The sequence below is a fragment of the Armigeres subalbatus genome, chromosome 2, assembly GCF_024139115.2.
Source record: "Armigeres subalbatus isolate Guangzhou_Male chromosome 2, GZ_Asu_2, whole genome shotgun sequence".
Lineage (NCBI taxonomy): Eukaryota > Metazoa > Arthropoda > Insecta > Diptera > Culicidae > Armigeres > Armigeres subalbatus.
Genome location: NC_085140.1, coordinates 297,041,791 through 297,063,888, shown reverse-complemented (window position 1 = coordinate 297,063,888; position 22,098 = coordinate 297,041,791). Strand labels below are relative to the sequence as shown.

Below are 22,098 nucleotides of genomic sequence, written 5' to 3'. Positions count from 1 at the left end.
ATCTTCGGCCTGCTTCTTGTTCTTATGAATATCCAGCAACGCTAGCTTGACGACCGGGCGAGTTAGGACTCCGTTGTTGGTCCGTACCACAGCTCTCCTAACTTGTCCATCCTGACCAGGGAACACCTCGATGACACGGCCTCTGACTCATCCATTTCGTTTATTCACGTCGATCACAAATACTACGTCTTCAGGCTCCAATGCTTTAACTGACTGGAACCACTTTGTGCGCCTTGTCAGTGTTGGTAAATACTCGTGCACCCATCGCTTCCAGAATAAGTCCACTAAGTGCTGCGTGAGTTTCCAACTATCCCGCAATGATTCTCCTTCCACGACCAAGGCCGTCCTTGGTTGTACAGTGTCTTTGGCTCCGTAGAGCAGAAAGTGGTTCGGCGTAAGAGCTTCTTGTTCTGCATCGTCGAGTGGAATGTAGGTTAGAGGGCGCGAATTGACGATGGCTTCAGCTTCCAAGACTACAGTCTCTAGCGCTTCATCATTTAAGTGGCGAGGATGGTCTGCGATGGCCTCCATTGCCGTTTGATAGAACGAACCATCCGCTCCCAGCATCCGCCCATATGGGGCGCCGATGGTGGATTGAATTGCCAAGTTGTTCTGGCATTTGTGAATGTCGACGCACAGCCCTCATGGATTGTTCTAATCTGCTCTGCAAGTAGGTTGCTTGCCCCTTTAAAACAGGTCCCGTTGTCAGAATAGAATGCTGCTGGGGCACCCCTGCGGCTCACGAATCGACGAATTGCCATGACGCACGATTGCGTCGACAAGCTATGTACTATCTCAAGGTGCACTGCGCGTGTAGTGAGACACGTAAACAGTGAGACCCAGCGCTTCACCAGGCTTCTGCCTTGTTTCGCTAAAATAGGGCCGAAATAATCAACGCCTGTGTAGCTGAACGCTCTGACGTGCGGAGTAAGCCGGACAGCTGGAAGTGGCGCCATCATTGGTGGACGAGGAGTTGCTTTAACAATCTTGCAATGTTGACATTCTCTGGCAATCCGCTTGATGACCGACCGAAGCTGCAGAATTCGAAACCGCTGTCGAACTTCGTTAAACACTGTATCGTTGTGCATATGGAAAAACCTTCGGTGGTAACTATCGACAAGTAGACGTGTCAGAGCATGATCCTTTGGTAGAATCACCGGATATTTCAACTCGAACGAAGCGGTAGGTGCGGCTGAAATTCTGCTATTCATTCTGATCACGCCCTTATCGTCTATGAACGGTGATTCCTGAAACAGTACACTACACTTCTCTATTTGCTTTTGGGTTTCGTTCGGGTGCTGTTGATTGTATCGCAGTGTGCTATATTCGTCCGTGTAGGCATGGAGTTGAGTTTGGCGCCACAGGAAATTCTCAGCCAGAAGAAGCTCATCGCTAGACAGTTGCCCATAGACCTTCTGTCTTCTGAACTTTTGCACTGCGCGCTGTACATAGGCTGCAGCCCGTAGTAGTCGATTCCAGTTGGAAAACTGACTGATGTCGATCAATGGCTGTGGAAGACCTCGGTGGAAGTTGAAAGCGGAACGTAATTCTTCATTTGTATTCCATTGTTTCCCGGTCTGTTTTGGCCATTCCGATTTTGGGTGGTAGAAAAGTTTCACCGATGTACCAGCGACTATTCGGACTAAAGTCCGGGCCAGATCCACTTCGTGGCATCGTCGGCCACATTTTGTTTCGATGGAACATGATACCATTCGTCTGCGGTTGACGTGTTCAGTATCTCGCCTACTCGAAACGCCACGTAGGGATGATAGCGTCGGCTATCCGATTTGATCCAGGCGAGTGCTGTTGCTGAGTCGGTCCAAAAATATCGTGCATCAATAGTTAGGCTCAACGACGTGCGAATAGTTTCCGCCAAGCGACATCCAATTAGGCAAGCTTGCAGTTCAAGCCTAGGAATGAGAGCGGCTTCAAAGAAGCAACCTTCGTTTTGCTGCAACCAAACTACAACGAATTACCCCAGCTTGTACGATTCGCAAATATGCCGCGCACACGCATAGGCTTGCTCGCTTGCGTCGACGAATACGTGCAGATGGATGATGGCGGGTATTTTGCTGCTTGAATTGCCGAAAAAACATCGTGGGACTTCAACTTCCTGCAACCGTGTCAGTAAACGAATCCAATCTATCCACATTCCATACAGCTCCGGTAAGATTTCATCGTCCCATTCCGTACCGGTTCTCCAAATGTGTTGCATTAGAATTTTGCCAAATATAACAAAGTGAGCGATAAGTCCGTAGGGATCAAACAGCGACATCACAAGTCTTAAAACTTGTCGCTTGGTAGGAACGATCTGCTGTATCAAGAACTTCTGTAGGTCCTCCTTCAGCACTACCTCAAATGAGAAAATGTCTTCGAAGGGCTTCCACACCATTCCTAACACTCGCTCGATATGTGTTGATCTGTCCAAGTCGAGCGACTTCATCTTCGAACAGACTCCTTCTCCTAGTTGACGAAGAACGTCCAGTGAATTCGAGACAAAGTTTCGTATTTCGAATCCGCCCAGTGCATGAACATGCTTCACCTCATTTACTAGCTGGACTGCTTCTTCATAGTGGGCGTTGATGATAGCTTCCGCCGCCCTCGGGAACTGGGATTCGAACTCTAACGCGTTTTTATTCTTGACGAACTGGCATGAACAGGGAGAACATGCTGCCCCGAAAGTGGCTACATCCATCACATAGATGTCTGGCGGCGAGTCTGGGTGTTCACGAAATAGGAACCTCTGTGACTGCTTATCTTGGGCGATGATTCGGACTTCTAGCGAATGTCCCCCCCAACAGCGACTGATTTTTGCCTGATGCGTAATTGAACCACGAACAATGTCTTCAGCATGTCTGGACCTTTCACGGCCATGTCGTTTAATGATACACCATGTACGCGCGCTGCAGCATCCCAGATGAGACGAACCTTTTCTGTTTTTTCGGGTTCTGTACCACTACCACACCCAAAGGCAGATACCACACCCGATTGGGGTCAGCGAGTTCCAGCTCCTCCTTGCGGATCTGATGTGCATATCCTTTCATCGCATACTCTCTGATCAACATAATCACCTTTTCTCGAAGGTATGGGTCTCTACTTAATCGTTTCTCCAGTGATTGTAATCTGCGTAATGCTAATGGATAGCTATCTGGGAACGTCGGCTGATCGTATTTCCAGAGGAGGCCGGTTTCAAACCCTCCCTCTATTCGGCGTGTTGTTTTCTCGAGTATTGTACGTGCCTGACTGTCCTCTATGGATTCGATTGGCGTTGCCACTGCTGCCTCCTCGACTGCAAAGTATTTCTTCATCAATTCGTGTAGCTCGACGTAACCGATTTCCTTCTTCTCTGTGTGAACATGAATCAGTTCGACGGCTGCGGAATCTCCAGTCTGTTTGCCGTATACGCACCAGCCTAGCCGTGTTTTCACGCCTACCGGTTCATTTATTCTGCCTTCACGCACTTTCAACGTTGTCAATAGTTGTGCATGTTCGATGCCGATTATTATACGGGGAACTGCACCATCATAGCTGCGTAACGGCAGCCCACGCAAGTGTGGGTACATCTTCTGTAACTCTTCGTAATGAAACGACTGTCTTTGTAGCTCGAGTTTTTGTACCGTCCGCACATTGCTTAACTGGTACTGAGATTTGAGCCCGCTGCCCGATACTTTGATCGTTACTCGTTGTGAATCTTTCTCTTCTCTAGTGATGTTGCCCGTCCACCCAAGCCAAAGCGACTCTGCTGGCCCAACGATACCTAAATCTGCTGCCAATCCAGCCTCCATGAGTGTTGTTTGACATCCATCGTCTAGGAATGCAAATGTCTCCACATGTTTCCCGTTCCCTTCGATTCTAACTGGCACATAACGAAAGAGACAGAAGCTCAGCGTCGAATGATGGTTCTGTTGAGCAATATTTCCACCCGATGACGCGGAAGTAATTCTGCTCGATCCAGCTGTAGACGACGGAGGGAGTCGAGAATGCAGCAGTCCATGATGACGTAGGCGACATCCATCAACACCACACTCTTTTCCGGAACGACATGGCCATTTTCGGTGCGGAATCAGGCACGTACGCCAAAGATCCTTGGATCGAATAGCCTTCCACCGCCCATCTAGATTCAGCGCTTTGAAGTGCGGGCATTTCGCTACTTCGTGCAAATCGCTCGAACAGTACGAACAGCATTTCTTGGTTAACTCTGGTTCTGGAGCTTCCTTTGGCTTATCAATCATACTCGTCGTCGTTACTCGACCTTCTCCTGTTTCTGCATGCACGTACAGTTTCTGCTTGTCTCGCATCACCTTGCCCGATTTTGACAGCTGCGTCGCACTGTCTGTTGGAATAGTCACGTCCGAAGCCGTGTTAACGAGTTCAGTCATAAACTCCCCGAATGTTGCCAAGTTAACATCCATCTGCGACCGTTTATACCACGACCACTGCATTTTCATCTGCGATGGGAGTTTTTCCACCAGCTCGTGAAGAAGCATCGGGTTCCGAAGGTGATCCATAAGTTGAGCAACGAACATATTGTTGCGACAACGGTAACTGAAGCGCTGGGAACACGGTCCTCGGAGCATAACGCGTTCGTCGCTTTCTCGCTGGGCTCATCGGTGGCAGCTGAAGGCTGTCACACGATAGACGTCAAAAGCATAAACCGGATACCAATTAATGTTGTTGTTTTTCATTGTTTTAAGAGTTCTTAGAATGTAACCTTTTTAATCCGTACAGTCGTGTGTCGCAGTAAAGTCTGTTTAATTACGTTTACGTTCGCGTTTTATTTTGAGATGTGATAGCAATCACATTCAGGCCACCTCCCACGAACGCGTCGTAACAGTGGCGACTCGGGTACGTGAATTTTGTTTCGTTTGTTTACGCGTTTGTTTACAGAAAAAGAACTCAAAATCGCACCTCCCACGCGGAAAAAGCGCAAGCTTTCATCTCCGGCCCAGGACGATTTCACGATGCGAAATGAGGATAACCATCCTCCGGCACCATTGGCCACAGATGCACTCATTCTGCAGGTGCTGAAGCAGCTTCTCGTAACAACAACTCGTAACTAACGAATTCCTCCACAACCGGCAGCAATCCAACGAGCAGCAGCGCGCGTTCATCCAGCAACAGGAGAACGTCCTCCGGAACATCCAAGTGCAGGTTCCGCCGAATCCCGAAGCGATTCTCGACTCGTTGGCGTCGAATGTGAAAGAGTTTCGGTATGACGCCGAGAACAATATCACCTTTTCGACGTGGTTTTCGCGCTACGAGGAGTTGTTTGCCAACGATGCTGCACGGTTGGATGAGCAAGCAAAGGTTAGGTTGCTTATGCGAAAACTCGGCATCGCAGAGCACGAGCGTTATTGCAGTTTCATCCTGCCGAAGACAACGAAAGATTTCACTTTCGATGCAACAGTAACCAAGCTGAAAGGGTTATTTGGAGCAGCGGAATCTCTGATCAGCAAACGCTATCGGTGCCTTCAGACTGCTAAAAGCTTGACCGAGGATTTTATAACGTACACCTGCCGAATCAACAAAACGTGTGTGGAATTCGAGCTAGGAAATCTGTCGGAAGAGCAATTTAAAGTGCTAATTTTTGTTTGTGGTTTGACATCGGAAGCTGATGCTGAAATCCGAACTCGGTTGTTAGCACGCATCGAAGAAAATACGGATATTACTCTCGAGCAGTTGTCTTCGGAATGCCAGCGCTTGCTGAACCTGCGGCACGATACTGCCATGATTGAAACATCGAACATCGCAGTGAATGCAATCAAACAGCGGTTCCACAAACCAACACGAGCATGGAAACACACATCAAGTACGTCGTCATCGTCGTCCTGTAGTGAAAAAGCGAAGAAAGTGCCACCCAGTCCTTGTTGGAAGTGCGGGTCGATGCACTACGTACGTGACTGCAGGTTTAAAGACCATAAGTGTTCAGTGTGTCACCAGTATGGACATAAAGAAGGATACTGTGGTAGTGACAGAAAGTCCCCTAAGAAGCGGGTGAAGAGACGATTGAGAAACGTCACAGTAGAAACTAAAACTGTACAAGTGTCAGTGAACAATGTACGAGAAAGAAGAAAATTTGTTCCAGTGTTTTTAAACGGTGCCGCGGTCCGATTACAGCTCGACTCGGCGTCCGATATCACCGTAATATCCAGCGGAACCTGGAAACAACTCGGTGAGCCACCAACAAGATATCCGTCAGTGAATGCCAAGACAGCATCGGGTGATTCTCTGCAGCTGCTATCAGAGTTTGAATGCTCGATCACCATCGATGAGGTAACGCAAGTGAGTACAATCTACGTCGTTGAGCAGGACCTGCATATCCTGGGGCTAGATTTGGTGGAGAAATTCCAGCTTGATGCCGTTCCGATGAATGTTTACTGCCGCCAGGTGAACAATTCTACCCCCATAGTCGAGCGGCTCAAGGCCGCTTACCCGCAAGTTTTCAGCACCAGTCTAGGACGGTGCACCAAAACAACTGTGAAGCTAGACCTCAAACCAGGACAACGACCAGTGTTTCGCCCCAAACGCCCCGTGGCATACGCCATGTATCAAGCCGTAGATGAGGAACTGGATCGTCTGGAGCGTTTAAAGATTATTACTCCCGTTGACTATTCCGATTGGGCCGCTCCGATTGTGGTCGTGCGTAAAGCCAGCGGCGCTATCAGGATTTGTGGTGATTATTCTACAGGTTTGAACGATGCCCTCCAGCCACATCAATATCCATTGCCACTCCCACAAGACATTTTCGTCAAGCTCTCCAACTGTACGGTGTTTAGCATAATCGACATGTCAGAGTCTTACCTCCAGGTTGATGTCGATGATTCAACGAGTACGCTCCTCACTATCAACACCCACCGGGGTCTCTATAAGGTAAACCGCCTAGCACCCGGGGTCAAAGCTGCACCAGGGGCATTCCAACAGCTCGTTGACACCATGCTAGCTGGGCTCAAACAGACTTGCGGTTATATCGATGACGTGATCGTCGGAGGCGAAAACGAGGAAGAGCATTGGCATAACTTAAACGCGCTTTTTCAACGCCTGCAAGAATTTGGATTTACTGTCCGTTTGGAGAAGTGCTCGTTTGGACGCAAGCAGATCAAGTACCTCGCACACATGCTCGATCAACATGGTATTCGCCCTGATCCGGCGAAGGTAGAGGCCATCAAACTAATGCCAGCACCCACAAATGTGTCGGAAGTTCGGTCGTTTCTCGGAGCCGTAAACTATTACGGAAAATTTGTACCGAATATGCGTGCCCTTCGTAGCCCAATGGATGATCTACTGAAAACAGGAGCGAAATTTGTGTGGACGTCTCAGTGTCAGCGAGCCTTCGACGAATTCAAGACTATTTTATCATCCGATTTGCTTTTGACCCATTACAATCCAAAACTGGACATAGTTGTTTCGGCTGATGCATCGTCAGTCGGACTGGGAGCGACAATTAGTCATCGCTTCCCCGATGGATCTATTAAAGTAGTCCAGCATGCCTCAAGAGCCTTGGCACCCGCCGAACGCAACTACAGCCAGATTGACCGAGAAGGATTAGCCATCATCTATGCGGTAACCAAATTCCACCGCATGATTTTCGGCCGCAAGTTCCTGCTCCACACTGACCACCAACCGTTACTGCGAATCTTCGGTAGCAAAAAGGGCATCCCAGTATACACTGCCAACCGTCTACAACGATGGGCCCTAACGCTACTCTCGTACGATTTCAATATGATATACGTGCCCACCGAGAAATTCGGAAACGCGGATATTCTTTCCCGCCTCATCAACCGCCACGTGAAGCAAGACGAAGATTTCGTAATCGCATCTGTTACATTGGAGTGTGATATTAGGTCAGTAGTATGCAATACTTTTAATGCGTTACCTTTAAGTTTTAAGGCAGTACAACAAAGTACCAAAGCGGATCCGGTGCTCAAAAAGGTCTACCGGTATATCCAGGACGGCTGGCCGAAATCCCTGGTCAGTGATGCCAATCAAGAACTTCTCCGTTTCCATAACCGTCGTGAGTCGTTATCTACGATGCAAGGCTGCATCCTTTTCGGTGAAAGGCTTGTTATTCCGTCTCCCTTACGCAAGCAGTGCCTCGACGAGCTCCACCGGGGACACCCCGGAATTCAGCGGATGAAATCATTGGCTCGAAGTTACGTATATTGGCCGTCACTTGATACACAAATTGTCGATTTTGTAAAAGCGTGCTCGCCATGCGCTTTGACAGCCAAATCCCCTGCTTCAGCTGTACCTGTGCCATGGCCCAAGTCCATTCGTCCTTGGCAACGTATCCATGTAGACTACGCCGGTCCTATCAACGGTGACTACTACTTGCTCGCCGTGGATTCCTTCTCGAAATGGCCAGAAATCATCCGAACCCGTCAAATCACAGCGTCTACAACTATCACCATTCTTCGCAACATTTTTGCACGACTAGGAATGCCGGAAACGCTAGTGTCAGACAATGGCACTCAATTTACGAGTTCATTATTCACCCAGTTTTGTTCAACAAACGGGATTGAACACGTTACCACTGCGCCGTTCCACCCCCAGTCTAACGGCCAGGCGGAACGATTTGTCGATACGTTCAAAAGGGCGCTTAAAAAACTCGAAGAAGGGAAAGGAACAACCGACGAAATTTTGGAAACATTCTTGCTGGCCTACCGAAGTACACCAAACCGATCAGCACCAGAAGGCCTATCACCATCGGAACATATGTTCGGGCGTCGCATACGCACTTGTCTCGAGCTGCTACGTCCACCAACCAAACAACAACAATCAGCACCACTACAGGTCGACCCAAATAAGTAAGCCCAATTTGAGAACGTTCAACACCAGTGATCCCGTCTACGTCAAGATCTACTCCAAAAACGCCTGGAACTGGGTTCCCGGAAAATCGTAGAAAAAATTAGGCCATGTTATGTACAACGTTCTTACCGAAAAGCGTCGCTTAGTTCGGTCGCATCTCAACCAGCTGCGTAGCCGAATATTTCATCAAGATTCTGGGAATAGCGTCTCACCTGGATCGAAGCAACGCCAACTGGATTTGCTTCTCGATATTTGGGACCTACAACCTTTGAATAGAGTGAGCAACGAAGTATCTGCGTCCAGATCAAATTCAAGCGACGTAATTCGGACTCCATCGTTATCACCACCTGTTAGTCCGGCAATTAGCTCGGACCTGTCGTCTTCGTCCTCAACTACCACCTCTTCAAATTTTGTGTCGCCTGCAGCTAGCACACCGGCCGTACTGCCCGTAATACCTCGCCGCTCTTCCCAAACAAGAAGAGCACCAGCGAAGTTTTATCTGTATCAGCAGTTCTATAAAGGGAGATGTTGCGACAACGGAAACTGAAGCGCTGGGAACACGGTCCTCGGAACATAACGCGTTCGTCGCAGCTGAAGGCTGTCACACGATAGACGTCAAAAGCATAAACCGGATACCAATTAATGTTGTTGTTTGTCATTGTTTTAAGAGTTCTTAGAATGGAACCTTTTTAATCCGTACAGTCGTGTGTCGCAGTAAAGTCTGTTTAATTACGTTTACGTTCGCGTTTTATTTTGAGATGTGATAGCAATCACATTCAGGCCACCTCCCACGAACGCGTCGTAACACATATGATCAACTAAGTTGCGCACGGCCATTCCGAAGGTGATTATGGATTGCAGATTCTCGGATCGTGGCGGTGACACATTTCGCAATCTATTTAACAGCGTGTGAATCAAGATTTCCGGCCTACCGTATAATTTCCTAAGGGTTTCCATCACGTGCGGCACTGATTGTGGCATCAGTAAGCGACTTTTCACCGCATCAAGGGCGTGTCCTTTTAGACATCGTTGAAGACGAGCTAGGTTCTCTGCATCTGTGAACCCACAAGCAGCTGAACTGTTGTAGAACGAACTCGAAAACAACGGCCAATCTTGCGGGTCTCCAGAGAAGGTAGGCAGCTCACGTGGCATCACCTGTCGCGCTGCTAACTGCACACTGCTTGGCATCGGCTGATGTGGTTCCCCAATCGACGACGCATGGTGTCCTACTGGTGGCGCTAAATTGAGATGATGAGGACCAGCTAGCCCCGCATGAGAATTCCAACCACCAGAAGAACCAGTGACTCCGTATGACGGTAAACCTGCTGCCCTGTATGACACTGAATCCGGTTCTGACACTAAGCACGGTATTTCGGATGCACTTACTAGCGAAGGATAAGTGGTAACCGGTGCACCTTGGGGAATTACTGATGATGTCTGTCCAACATAGGATCTTTCAAACTGTGGACCAAATACTACTGATCGTTTAGGTGCAAACGACTGTGCACACTGTCCCGAGAAGGTCACATTCGTATTAGCGATTGATGAATTAGCGTTATAATTTCTGAAGGGCAGGTTTTGAGATGACGTATATAATGGTAGAGATTGCCCAGCCACACTTTCCGTTATTAAACGAGGTTGGCTCAGCACCCTAGGCCCAGGATGAGCGCTCACATAATTTATCTGAGAAGAGCTGTTCCCTAACTTTTGCAATACGATAGCTTGCGAGACATCTACTTCTAAGGGCCCTATCACTTTACCTGACTGTGGTGTGGAGGTCGAGACAGGAGCTTCGCATACTGGTACTGAAGTAGACGATGTTGGGGCAGGATCTGTTGCAGATGGTGCAGAACTAACAGGCTGATGGACTACGTCATGTTGCGGGTTGACCATATAGGATGATGAGCTCGTCCCTACTATTTGTCCGCCTTGGCCGTTGATTAACCAATCCGCAACATTTTGTTTGCTCGCCCGACTGCCCAACTTGCTGAGTCTGGACGCATTGTCGTCCTCCAGAAGTAGATCCATCTTTTGCTGCAAGAAGGCCTCATCCTCCTCGGCTCGCTTCCTCCGGATTTCATCCTCTTCTGCGCGTTGTTTTAACTTAAGGGCCCGCTGTTCTTCCAGTTGGAGTAGTAGCAATTCTTTCCGGGATCTGCTACTAGCAGAGCTTCGTATCGACTTTCCGGCCTGACTACCGGTTTCTCTTACGTCATCCTTGGCACAATTACTGCATCTCCAGGTCTGGTCTGGATTGAGGCTTGTCTCCGGCTCTCCCACGCAACCAGGATGAAACCAGACATCACACATATCACATCCGAACATCTGCTCGGTGGGGCTGGTCAACGAACATTTTCCACACTCTCTCAGATTGCATCTTGCAAACTATGCACTACTGTGCTTACTCCAATCCGATGTGCTGTATACTACACAGCTGCACAGGAATATCTTTGAAGTTATGTTTCGGATAGTCCAAGGGAAGTCGCCAACACGTTTTGAGAGCAGTAAATAGCTTCAAAGCTGTAATCAAATTATAGTCAATAATCTAAATTACTGGGTATTACATTTTACAACTTACATATTCGTGTTCTTCCTTTTTCTTCCGAAACTCTTCAACTAATATTGAAATAATGTAATCACCTAGCATGAAACTTTAATAGACAATTAATCTATGTCAATCTGTTGCATGACTTGCATGACTTACTTTTAGGTTCTAGGTTAAACAATTCTAATTATTTCGCTGATAATCCAACCGTACTACTAGGATAGGTTTATCTGTAAGAAATAGAGTAGTATCGTAGCAAGTAAGTATATTAATTCATTTACCTAGTCACTAATGTGTTTATCAATAATTCGGTGTAATAATGATAACTAATATTCTATAGAAAAGCCTGAATTCACGCACTGGTAGAGTTTATCTGTTTCGCACTACAGGTCTATCCAAACAAAATTGTCTGCCTCCTTTCTCGTCCCGCATACCATCCATACCCCTTATTTGGTCCTCCATATCAGACGTCATCGCTGCGAGTGATCCGGAACTCACCGAGGTGATGCTGAATGCGGCAGCCCTGTGATTCTTTTACATAGGCGCTTGCCGGGAATAAATTAATGGTAGATGCGTTCTCTTCTCCGAGTAGCACAATTCAGATTGATTTGGTTGCAGTAACTATATGCGACTTGATTGGTTTTAGTAACTCGTCTACGACAAGTATATTGCTTGAGTTTTTAAAGTTGGGCGCTTGCCCGGATTATGACAATGGTATCAGGTATCAGGTATCAGAACGTCGGCTCCAGGGGCACGTTCACCTCAATTCGGGAGATTTGTGCCATCGCCTTCACAGCCTTTCTCATCACGCACCTGACGGAAAAGGAAGTGAACAAAAAGGAAAGGAAATATGGATGGAAGAAAAATGGGAAGTTTGGGAAAGGTACCCTTGAAGAGGGCATACAACGTATACAACACGTACAAAAGCTCATAGCTCCTTACCACAACGGGTTATGAACAACAGAATACTTTGAAGGTTCAGGTTTCTGTAGTCAATTTCACTTAGTAAGTGTTTACCAAATATTTGGAAACGCAGTTGCGCATAAACTGGGCAGTTACATATCAGATGATAAGAAGTTCCATAATCGGATTCACAACCATCACAGATAAAAGATTCAACACGTTGAATATTTGCCATGTGATAGTTGAGTCGACAGTGACCTGTCAAGGCCTTGACTAAGACACTGCAATTCTGTTTAGACAGATTAGCTAAATAGTTTGCTACTAACAGAGATGGCTCTCGGATATACAATTTTGTTTGTCGACATGAATCCAAACTACTCCAATACCGTTTGTGCTGAGTGGAAGCCCAAGAGCTAATCAAACGCTTCACCCAACACTTAGATATTGGAATAGCTGGCTCAGGACCAAAAAAGTCTTGTGATGCTCCAGTGCGAGCTAACTCATCAGCCAATTCGTTTCCAGCTATGGAAGAATGGCCAGGTACCCATATAAGGTGCAATGTATTAACTGAATTCAGTTCCTCTATTTGAGTTCGACATGCGATTACTAACTTCGACCTTGAGTTGGCCGAAGCGAGGGCTTTGATAGCTGCTTGACTATCTGAACAGAAGTATATTACTTTGCCCATTATGTGCTTCTGCAGTGCGGATTGCACTCCACACATAATGGCAAATATTTCCGCTTGAAAGACAGTGCAGTGTCTACCCAGTGAGTGGGACTGTTCCAATCTTAGCTCACGCGAGTAGACACCTGCACCCGCTCTACCTTCGAAGAGGGAGCCGTCAGTATAACAAACAATGCTGTCCGACATACTTACCGACATAATACCAAATAGCCAGATGTCCACTCATCCCGCGACGGGAATTGTGTTGAAAATGTCTTATAAGGAAAACTACTAGCGAGTGTGATCCCTTCTTTAAAAATAGGCGCTTGCACGGATTATGGCAATGGAGGATTTGATTCGTTCTTTAAAAGTAGGCGCTTGCCCGGATTGAAGCAATGGTGGATGTAATCCCTTCTTTAAAAGTAGGTGTGTGGCCCGAATTGTGGCAATGGTGGATGTGATCCCTTCTTTAAAAGTAGGCCCTGCCCGGATTATGACAATGGTGGATGTGACTCCTTCTTTATAAGTAGGCGCTTGCCGGGAATAAATTAATGGTAGATGCGTTCTCTTCTCCGAGTAGCACAATTCAGATTGATTTGGTTGCAGTAACTATATGCGACTTGATTGGTTTTAGTAACTCGTCTACGACAAGTATATTGCTTGAGTTTTTAAAGTTAGGCGCTTGCCAGGATTAAGCCAATGGTGGATTTGAGACGGTCTTAAGGCGCATGCCTGGATTGAAACAATGGTGGATGTAATCCCTACTTTAAAAGTAGGCATGTGGCCGGAATAAGTCAATGATGGATGTGATCCCTCCCTCGGAAGTAATTTTGCCGTTTTTTTATTTCGTTCTTCCGGAAATTGTCTACCATCAGTCTAAATTTTTCAGAAAACAGCCTCGACCTACTTTATTCACGCTAAAAAATACATGGAATATCCCTTTCGCTTTCGCAGTTCGAAATTATGCCAAATGTCCGTTATGCCAAATGACCGTTATGCCAAATGGCCTTTATGCCCAATGACCTTATGCCAAATGGCATTATGCCAAATGGCCCGCTCCCGCTACAAAAGTGAGGGTAATTTGGTATAATGGACATATGGCATAATTTTTTTGTGTTCATAAATATAGTTACTAGACCAAGTGGTGCTGGAAAACCCGGAATGGTGAATATAATACAGCTTGATAATAAATTTAAATAGACATAATCCTTACGTAGAAAGCATGCATTAACCGAGTATGAGACAATGATGATTTTTATCTCTCCATTGGATTCATGGTTTTCCCAGTGAAAGCAAAGATTAATGTGTTTTCTTCTTCAAAATAAAGCATCTATCGAAAGCCTTTGCTCGGGTTGAGGCAATGGTCGATGCGATCCCTTCTTTTAAAGAGGGCAGTGTAGGAAATAATGGTATCAAATTAAAAAATTAAATAAATTTCAATTAATTTTGATAAGTCTCTTGAATTATATTATACCACTAACTTGTTTGTAAAATTATTACCGTGCATCATTAAAAGAGGCAGCACAACCTTCGGTCTCAGCGAAGGTCGTGTTGTACAAGTCAGTTTTGAGACAGACGTCATGAAGATTAGTGCTGTTTGTTGTGTGTGCAAAAAAATGAAAAAAATAAATAAAAACGGTATTTAATGAAAGAACCGTTTATATTATACTAAATTAATGATTTCGTGTATGTTACTTCTACGTGAAGTTAAACGATTTACAATAATATGGAAATGCTAATATCATCTTCCAAACTTGGACGTACATGTTCATGATAGAATTAGAGGCGAAAGTATAGAATTGATAGTTCCGTTAGGATACGGCAGGCATGAAGAATGTTTTTATAGAAGTCGATTTGAAAGCGAGCGGAGGGCAATATTTGTAATGGCACATATCACACGACCTTCCTTCTGCCAAGCTCCCGTATGAAGGGGGAGGGAAGAATATCAGTGCCATCACAAATATTGCCCTCCGCTCGCTTTCAAATCGACTTCTATAAAAACATTCTTCATGCCTGCCGTATCCTAACGGAACTATCAATTCTATACTTTCGCCTCTAATTCTATCATGAACATGTACGTCCAAGTTTGGAAGATGATAATATCTAATATTATTAGCATTTCCATATCATCGTTTATATTATGTTTTCAATCAAACAAACAAAAGAAACTCCGACAGGTAGTAATAGATGTGATCCTTTTTTTTAAATAAGCGCTTGCCCGGATAAAGAAAATGGTGGGTGCAATCCCTTCTTTGAAAGCAGGCGCTTGTCCGGATTAAGGTTATGGTGGATGTGATCTTTTCTCTAAAGTAAGGTGTTTGATCCCTTCTTCAAAAGTAGGCTCTCGCTTAGCATAAGGTGAAAGTGGATGTGATCGCTTCTTTAGGAGTAGGCGCATTCCTGGATCAAGGCAATGATGGAAGTGATTTCTTCTTTAAAAGTATGCGCTTGCCCGGATTAAGACAATAATGGTGGATGTGATGCATTCTTTAAAAGTAGGTGTCAAGCAACGGGAATTAAGTTTTTTTTTATGTAACCTTTTGCTTGGGATATGTGAATGATGGATGTGATCTCTTTTCCGTTTGATCGTCCTTCCGACAAATATCTACCATCAGTCTAAATCTTTCAAAACATATCTCTGGTCTACTCTATCTATGTGAAAATACATCAAACAATCCTTTTTTCTTTTACAGTTCCAAATTATGCCAAATGTCCGTTATGCCAATGGCTTTTATGCCAAATGACCTTATGTCGAATGGCGTTATGCCGAATGACTTTATATCAAATGATCCAGACCGCCTCAAGATATAAGGATATAAGTCAAGATATTAGGATAAGGATATAAGATATAAGTTAAAAAGGGTTCATTCACAAATTACATAACGCTAAAATAGACCATTTTTATCCCCCACCCACCCTCGTAACGCGTTTTGTTTTGAAGGGCTCTAAAATTTTTATGGGTCGTAACGCTTGGACAGACACCCTCCAACCCCCTAAAGCGTTATGTAATTTGTGAATGGGCCCTAACGGTGGAAGTGCTAAATGAACACTGAGCTGTGAGGCGGCAATGTCCTAGTAGAGGATGTAATGCCAATAAAAGAAGAGGAATATATTTGGTCATTTGAACACGTTTTTCGTCGATGCATTTTGATGTTGAATTTTGGTGAAAAATTTCACGGTTCATATGGTTCAAATATGACTAAGTTTCTGTTAAATGAATAAACACATCCTTCAGAATAGTTATGCTTTTCACTTTGTTTAATTTGTTGATATGAAAATTTCTTAGTAGAGTTTATTTGACTCTCCAGATAAATTTCTTAAATCCTACTCCAAATTCGCAACATTTGCAACGACATCTTCAATTTTTATTTCAACTTATTTTTGTGGCTTTCTGAAGAAACAATTTCTGTGGCAAGAAGAAACAGTTGACTTGAAGTAAGTTTAACAAAACAGGTGCCAAGTATGGCTATTTGGTCACATGAAAAATCTCACTGTCCAGACCTGGGGGACAGTTACCGGATACAGAAATTGCTTTTACACCACAGTTACATTAGGGAAGATACATTGATTACGTAACGCAAAAATTGGTCATCAAACCTGATGATTACAGAAATGGCATCGTTTCATTTCATTTATTTAGTTAACATCTAAACAGATAACACTGAATCAACAATTTGACGCCACAATGCACGGTTCGAGGCCGCATCTCTCCATCCTCGGATACGCCCCACGCTCGCCAAGTCGTTCTGCACCTGGTCTGCCCATCTCGCTCGCTGCGCTCCACGCCGTCTCGTACCTGCCGGATCGGAAGCGAACACCATCTTTGCAGGGTTGCTGTCCGGCATTCTTGCAACATGTCCTGCCCATCGTACCCTTCCGGCTTTAGCTACCTTCTGGATACTGGGTTCGCCGTAGAGTTGGGCGAGCTCATGGTTCATTCTTCGCCGCCACACACCGTCTTCTTGCACACCGCCAAAGATGGTCCTAAGCACCCGTCTCTCGAATACTCCGAGTGCTTGCAAGTCCTCCTCGAGCATTGTCCATGTTTCATGTCCGTAGAGGACAACCGGTCTTATTAACGTCTTGTACATGACACATTTGGTGCGGTGGCGAATCTTTTTCGACCGCAGTTTCTTCTGGAGCCCGTAGTAGGCCCGACTTCCACAGATGATGCGCCTTCGTATTTCACGACTAACGTTGTTGTCAGCCGTTAGCAAGGATCCGAGGTAGACGAATTCCTCGACCACCTCGAAGGTATCCCCGTCTATCGTAACACTGCTTCCCAGGCAGACCCTGTCGCGCTCGGTTCCACCCACAAGCATGTACTTTGTCTTTGACGCATTCACCACCAGTCCAACTTTTGTTGCTTCACGTTTCAGGCGGGTGTACAGTTCTGCCACCTTTGCAAATGTTCGGCCGACAATGTCCATGTCATCCGCGAAGCAAATAAATTGACTGGATCTGTTGAAAATCGTACCCCGGCGGGTGTAACACCGGCTCTCCGCATGACACCTTCTAGCGCAATGTTGAACAACAGGCACGAAAGTCCATCACCTTGTCTTAGTCCCCGGCGCGATTCGAACGAACTGGAGTGTTCGTCCGAAATTTTCACAGTTTTGCACACATTCCACCGTTGCTTTGATTAGTCTGGTAAGCTGTTCTCGTCAATAATTTTCCATAGCTCTACGCGGTCTATACTGTCGTATGCCGCCTTGAAGGATTTGCCGTACAGTAAAGATCTGGTCCGTTGTCGAGCGCCCGTCAACGAAGCCGGCTTGATAACTTCCCACGAACTCATTCACTAATGGTGACAGATGACAGAAGATGATCTGGGATATCACTTTGTAGGCGGCATTAAGGATGGTGATCGCTCGAGAGTTCTCACACTCGAGCTTGTCGCTTTTCTTGTAGATGGGGCATATAACCCCTCCGGTAGCTGATCAGTTTCCCAGATTCTGACTATTAGTTTGTGCAGGCAAGTGGCCAGCTTTTCCGGGCCCATCTTGATGAGCACAGCTCCGATACCATCCTTACCAGCTGCTTTATTGTTCTTTAGCTATTGGATGGCATCCTTAACTTCCCTCAAGGTGGGGGCTGGTTGGCTTCCATCGTCCGCTGAACTGACGTAGTCATCTCCTCCGCTGCCTTGACTTTCACTGCCTGTACTCTCAGCGCCATTCAGATGTTCCTCGTAGTGCTGCTTCCACCTTTCGATCACCACACATTCGTCCGTCAAGATGCTCCCATCCTTATCCCGGCACATTTCGGCTCGCGGCACGAAGCCTTTGCGGGATGCGTTGAGCTTCTGATAGAATTTGCGTGTGTCTTGAGAACGGCACAGCTGGTCCATCTCCTCGCACTCCGCTTCTTCCAGGCGGCGTTTCTTCTCCTGAAAAAGGCGGGTCTGCTGTCTCCGCTTCCGTCTATAACGTTCCACGTTCTGACGGGTACCTTGCTGCAGCGCGACCGCCCGCGCTGCGTCCTTCTCATCCAGAATCTGTCTGCACTCTTCGTCGAACCAATCGTTCCGTCGACTTCGACCCATATACCCGACGTTGTTCTCCGCTGCGTCGTTAATGGCTGCTTTGACTGTATTCCAGCAGTCCTCAAGAGGGGCCCCATCGAGCTCACCCTCTTCCGGCAACGCTGCCTCGAGATGCTGCGCGTATGCAGTGGCGACATCAGGTTGCTTCAGTCGCTCTAGGTCGTACCGCGGCGGTCGTCGGTACCGAACATTGTTGATGACGGATAGTTTTGGGCGCAGTTTAACCATCACCAGATAGTGGTCAGAGTCGATGTTAGCGCCACGATATGTCCTGACGTCGATAATGTCGGAGAAGTGCCGTCCATCAATCAGAACGTGGTCGATTTGTGATCCTGTCTGCAGTGGTGATCTCCAGGTGTACCGATACGGGAGGCTGTGTTGGAAGTAGGTGCTGCGAATGGCCATATTCTTGGAGGCGGCGAAATCAATTAGTCGTAGGCCGTTTTCGTTCGTCAGCCGGTGAGCGCTGAACTTTCCAATAGTCGGTCTAAACTCCTCCTCTTGGCCAACCTGAGCGTTCAAATCTCCTATGATGATTTTGACGTCGTGGCTTGGGCAGCTGTCGTTTTCACGTTCGAGCTGCGCGTAGAATGCGTCCTTATCATCATCAGTGCTTCCGGAGTGTGGGCTATGGACGTTGATTATGCTGAAGTTGAAGAACCGGCCTTTGATCCTCAACCTGCACATTCTTTCATTGATCGGCCACCACCCGATCACGCGCCTTTGCATATCGCCCATCACTATGAAAGCTGTTCCCAGCTCGTGTGTGTTGCCGCAGCTCTGGTAGATGGTATGATTACCTCTAAACGTTCGCACCATTGATCCCTTCCAACAAACCTCCTGCAGCGCTACGATGCCGAATCCACGGTCCTTGAGCACATCGGCGAGTATGCGTGTGCTCCCGATGAAGTTGAGAGATTTGCAGTTCCACGAACCGAGTTTCCAATCGCTAGTCCTTTTTCGTCGCAGTGGTCTTCGCCGATGGTTCCGGTCCGTACTCTCTTGTTGATTGTTCGTTGCTTATGATTTTTAAAGGCTGGCTTGCAGGGCCTGACACCAAACCCCTAAATTTCCGGAGGACCATTCCTCCTTATTTCCGGTGGACCATGGTGCACAGTTTCACTTAGAGTCCCTCGCTGGCACTCGGACGATGATCAGCCGCCCCTAACATGGAGAACAGACGCTGTTGTGAGCCGATCCTGACATGGAGAACAGACGCTCAATAAGATTTGCACCTCCGGAAGACAAACCCCCTTCCCTGTCAGCATACGACCATAGTTCCCACCGGGGTTGGTTACCCGATCTTCCCTAAGGTTGCTCGTATCCCGGCCAGCACCGCGGGGAGGTAGGGATAGGAGTTGCTGGGTAAGAGGCTAAGGACCGCGAGATGGGGTCTATTTTATTCCTTCAGGTACGCGAAGTACCAATGGTACGCTTTACCCAGCATTCGCCGTGCCAAATGGCATCGTTCAGATCCGCAAATTTTGAACGTTAAATTCCAGGGAAACCTGTTGTTGTTTTTTCAAAAATTCTTCAACCATCGTCACTGAGAGCAACAAAAGTGAAATGAAGAAATTAAGTAACATACCGTCAATGAACTGCCATGTGTCGATAAAAATAGCCAGTGATTAAGCTAAACAAGTGATATGCCGCACCATCCAAACGAGTCCCATCGGTGTAATAGGCATCAAACGATATATCCATTACCGATAATACGCCATAGCCAATGATACCTCCAACATAACCAACGCGAGCCACAACCACAACATTCATATGTACAACCGCCGCTGGTGCTGATCGATGACCATCATCAGTAGGAGAATCCGTCACCCACGGGCCCACGTGCAATCACAACTGGTGGGCAGGATCGTGTGACTTCCACGAACCTGTGCAGTAGGTAACTGGTACCTCGCGGACTGGTTCTCCGGAAAACTGATGAGAAAAACTGTGCAATTGACAGACCGAGTCACACAGCATTAGGCACGTCTTTGCAGAAAACCCAAACTTTGAATGAAATGTTCTCCACTAATAAATTGGGCATATTGGATCAACATAAGAAACATAATTAACTGTTAAACTCTTAATACACCCCCGCCGAGGGCATATTTCAGTTGGAAGTAATCATTAAGCCAGTCCATGTGGAGCTTCATATAAAAGTAATAGCTTTATAATTATTTACAATCAAAACGTGCCTTTTCAGTAACATGCATATTTATTGAAAGTTTAGGTCGTTTTAAGCTGGGATGCCAAAAATGTCCTCAATCTAATCCCTAGAAATCGAGATGTTGATCCTGAAACATGACCATTATGTGTGTAAATCAGCGAATGCGTTATAAAAAAAATGCTAGAGAATTCTGTCACAGAATAGAATAGTAAAAATAAGGAAATAAAATAAATTCAGTTGGGTAATTTTTATGGTATTTTTTTTTTGCTTACAATTAAAAACATAAACCTGGAATCGGTGCTCAATCCCATAACTCATAGAGATCCATCGATTCCAAGGAAGCAGAAGGCCAATGGCACTTCATACCCAACGACATCATGTGATGCGCACATGATTATGCTGCTGCAAGCGCATCCAGTAACAACTGGTATCTGAGGAAGTGAATGAAAAAGTAAGCAAGTGCGATGCACTCTCCTGGCTTTTGTTATTATTACAGCATGGAAAGTGCAGCAACTTGTTTTAAGCGTGGCTTTATGTGGGTATTTGATTGTGATTATGTGAAAATGATTTGCCTTCTTATTTGTGATAGATAACCATCTTAGAGAAATTAAAGATAAACGATTATGTTAATAATTGAAACTCGTGCCTTTGCTAATTTGTGTTTCTAATCTATCGCACAACAATTATTTCTCTATTGATATGTGTTCAGGAGTTTTCTAAAATATTTGGACCTCGTGAGTACGGTTCTACCTATTCGGCCAAATGTCCTATTCGGCCAAATGTCATATTTGGCCAAATGACATATTCGGCCGAATGACCTATTCGATCATACAAGTTTTGGTCTAGTGGCCTTCGGTCAAATGGTATTCTGCCGAACGGTATTCGGCCAAACGTCCGAAACGGTGACACAACTCACTACTCAATTTTTAACATGCAAGATAGTACATTTATCAGCTGATGGTATTAAAACATATATTGGTGTTAAAATCACTCCGTACTCAAAGAAAAATTACAATGCGGCGCGCGTATGGTCGAAGCTCATTTTTATTGTACCCACCATTGGTGGGCCTGCTTGTCGTGCAAGAAATGTAGGCCTGAACTATATTGTGCGACTGCTCAGCATTTGCTGTGGCAGACGACAACAGAAGCAAGCACGGACGTAGCGATATTGGCGGACCCGTACCGCATCCCCGCAAATAACGGGAACTGGGTGGCGGATGGATCCAGATCAGCGGCGATTCGTACGACGGGAAGATTCCCAATCCAGGAAGTGCTGACCATAAGAGCGGAGGGTGTAGTTCTAGTGAAAATAAATGGCGTATACTACTGCAGCTAGGCTATGCCCCACCGATAGAAAAATTCGCTGAGATGGTCGATCGCTGACATCACACCTTGTGGATCGAAAACCAGAAGTTATCGCAGGAGACTTCAATGCGTAGGCGAAGGAGTTTGGAAGTCTCTTTACTAATCGG

General features: G+C 46.2%; 2 protein-coding genes across 10 annotated transcripts in view; one reads left to right on the top strand and one right to left on the bottom strand.

Annotated features, from left to right (window-relative positions):
• The window catches only part of LOC134212448 (uncharacterized), a 112,692-nt gene that overhangs the window by 8,137 nt on the left and 82,457 nt on the right, over positions 1–22,098 (bottom strand). The gene's annotated exons all lie outside the window — the stretch shown is intronic.
• Positions 5,701–8,808, top strand: LOC134216179 (uncharacterized protein K02A2.6-like). Its single transcript, XM_062695136.1, has one exon. It carries the CDS (start codon positions 5,728–5,730, stop codon positions 8,806–8,808), a length of 3,081 nt encoding a protein of 1,026 aa, XP_062551120.1. The 5' UTR covers positions 5,701–5,727.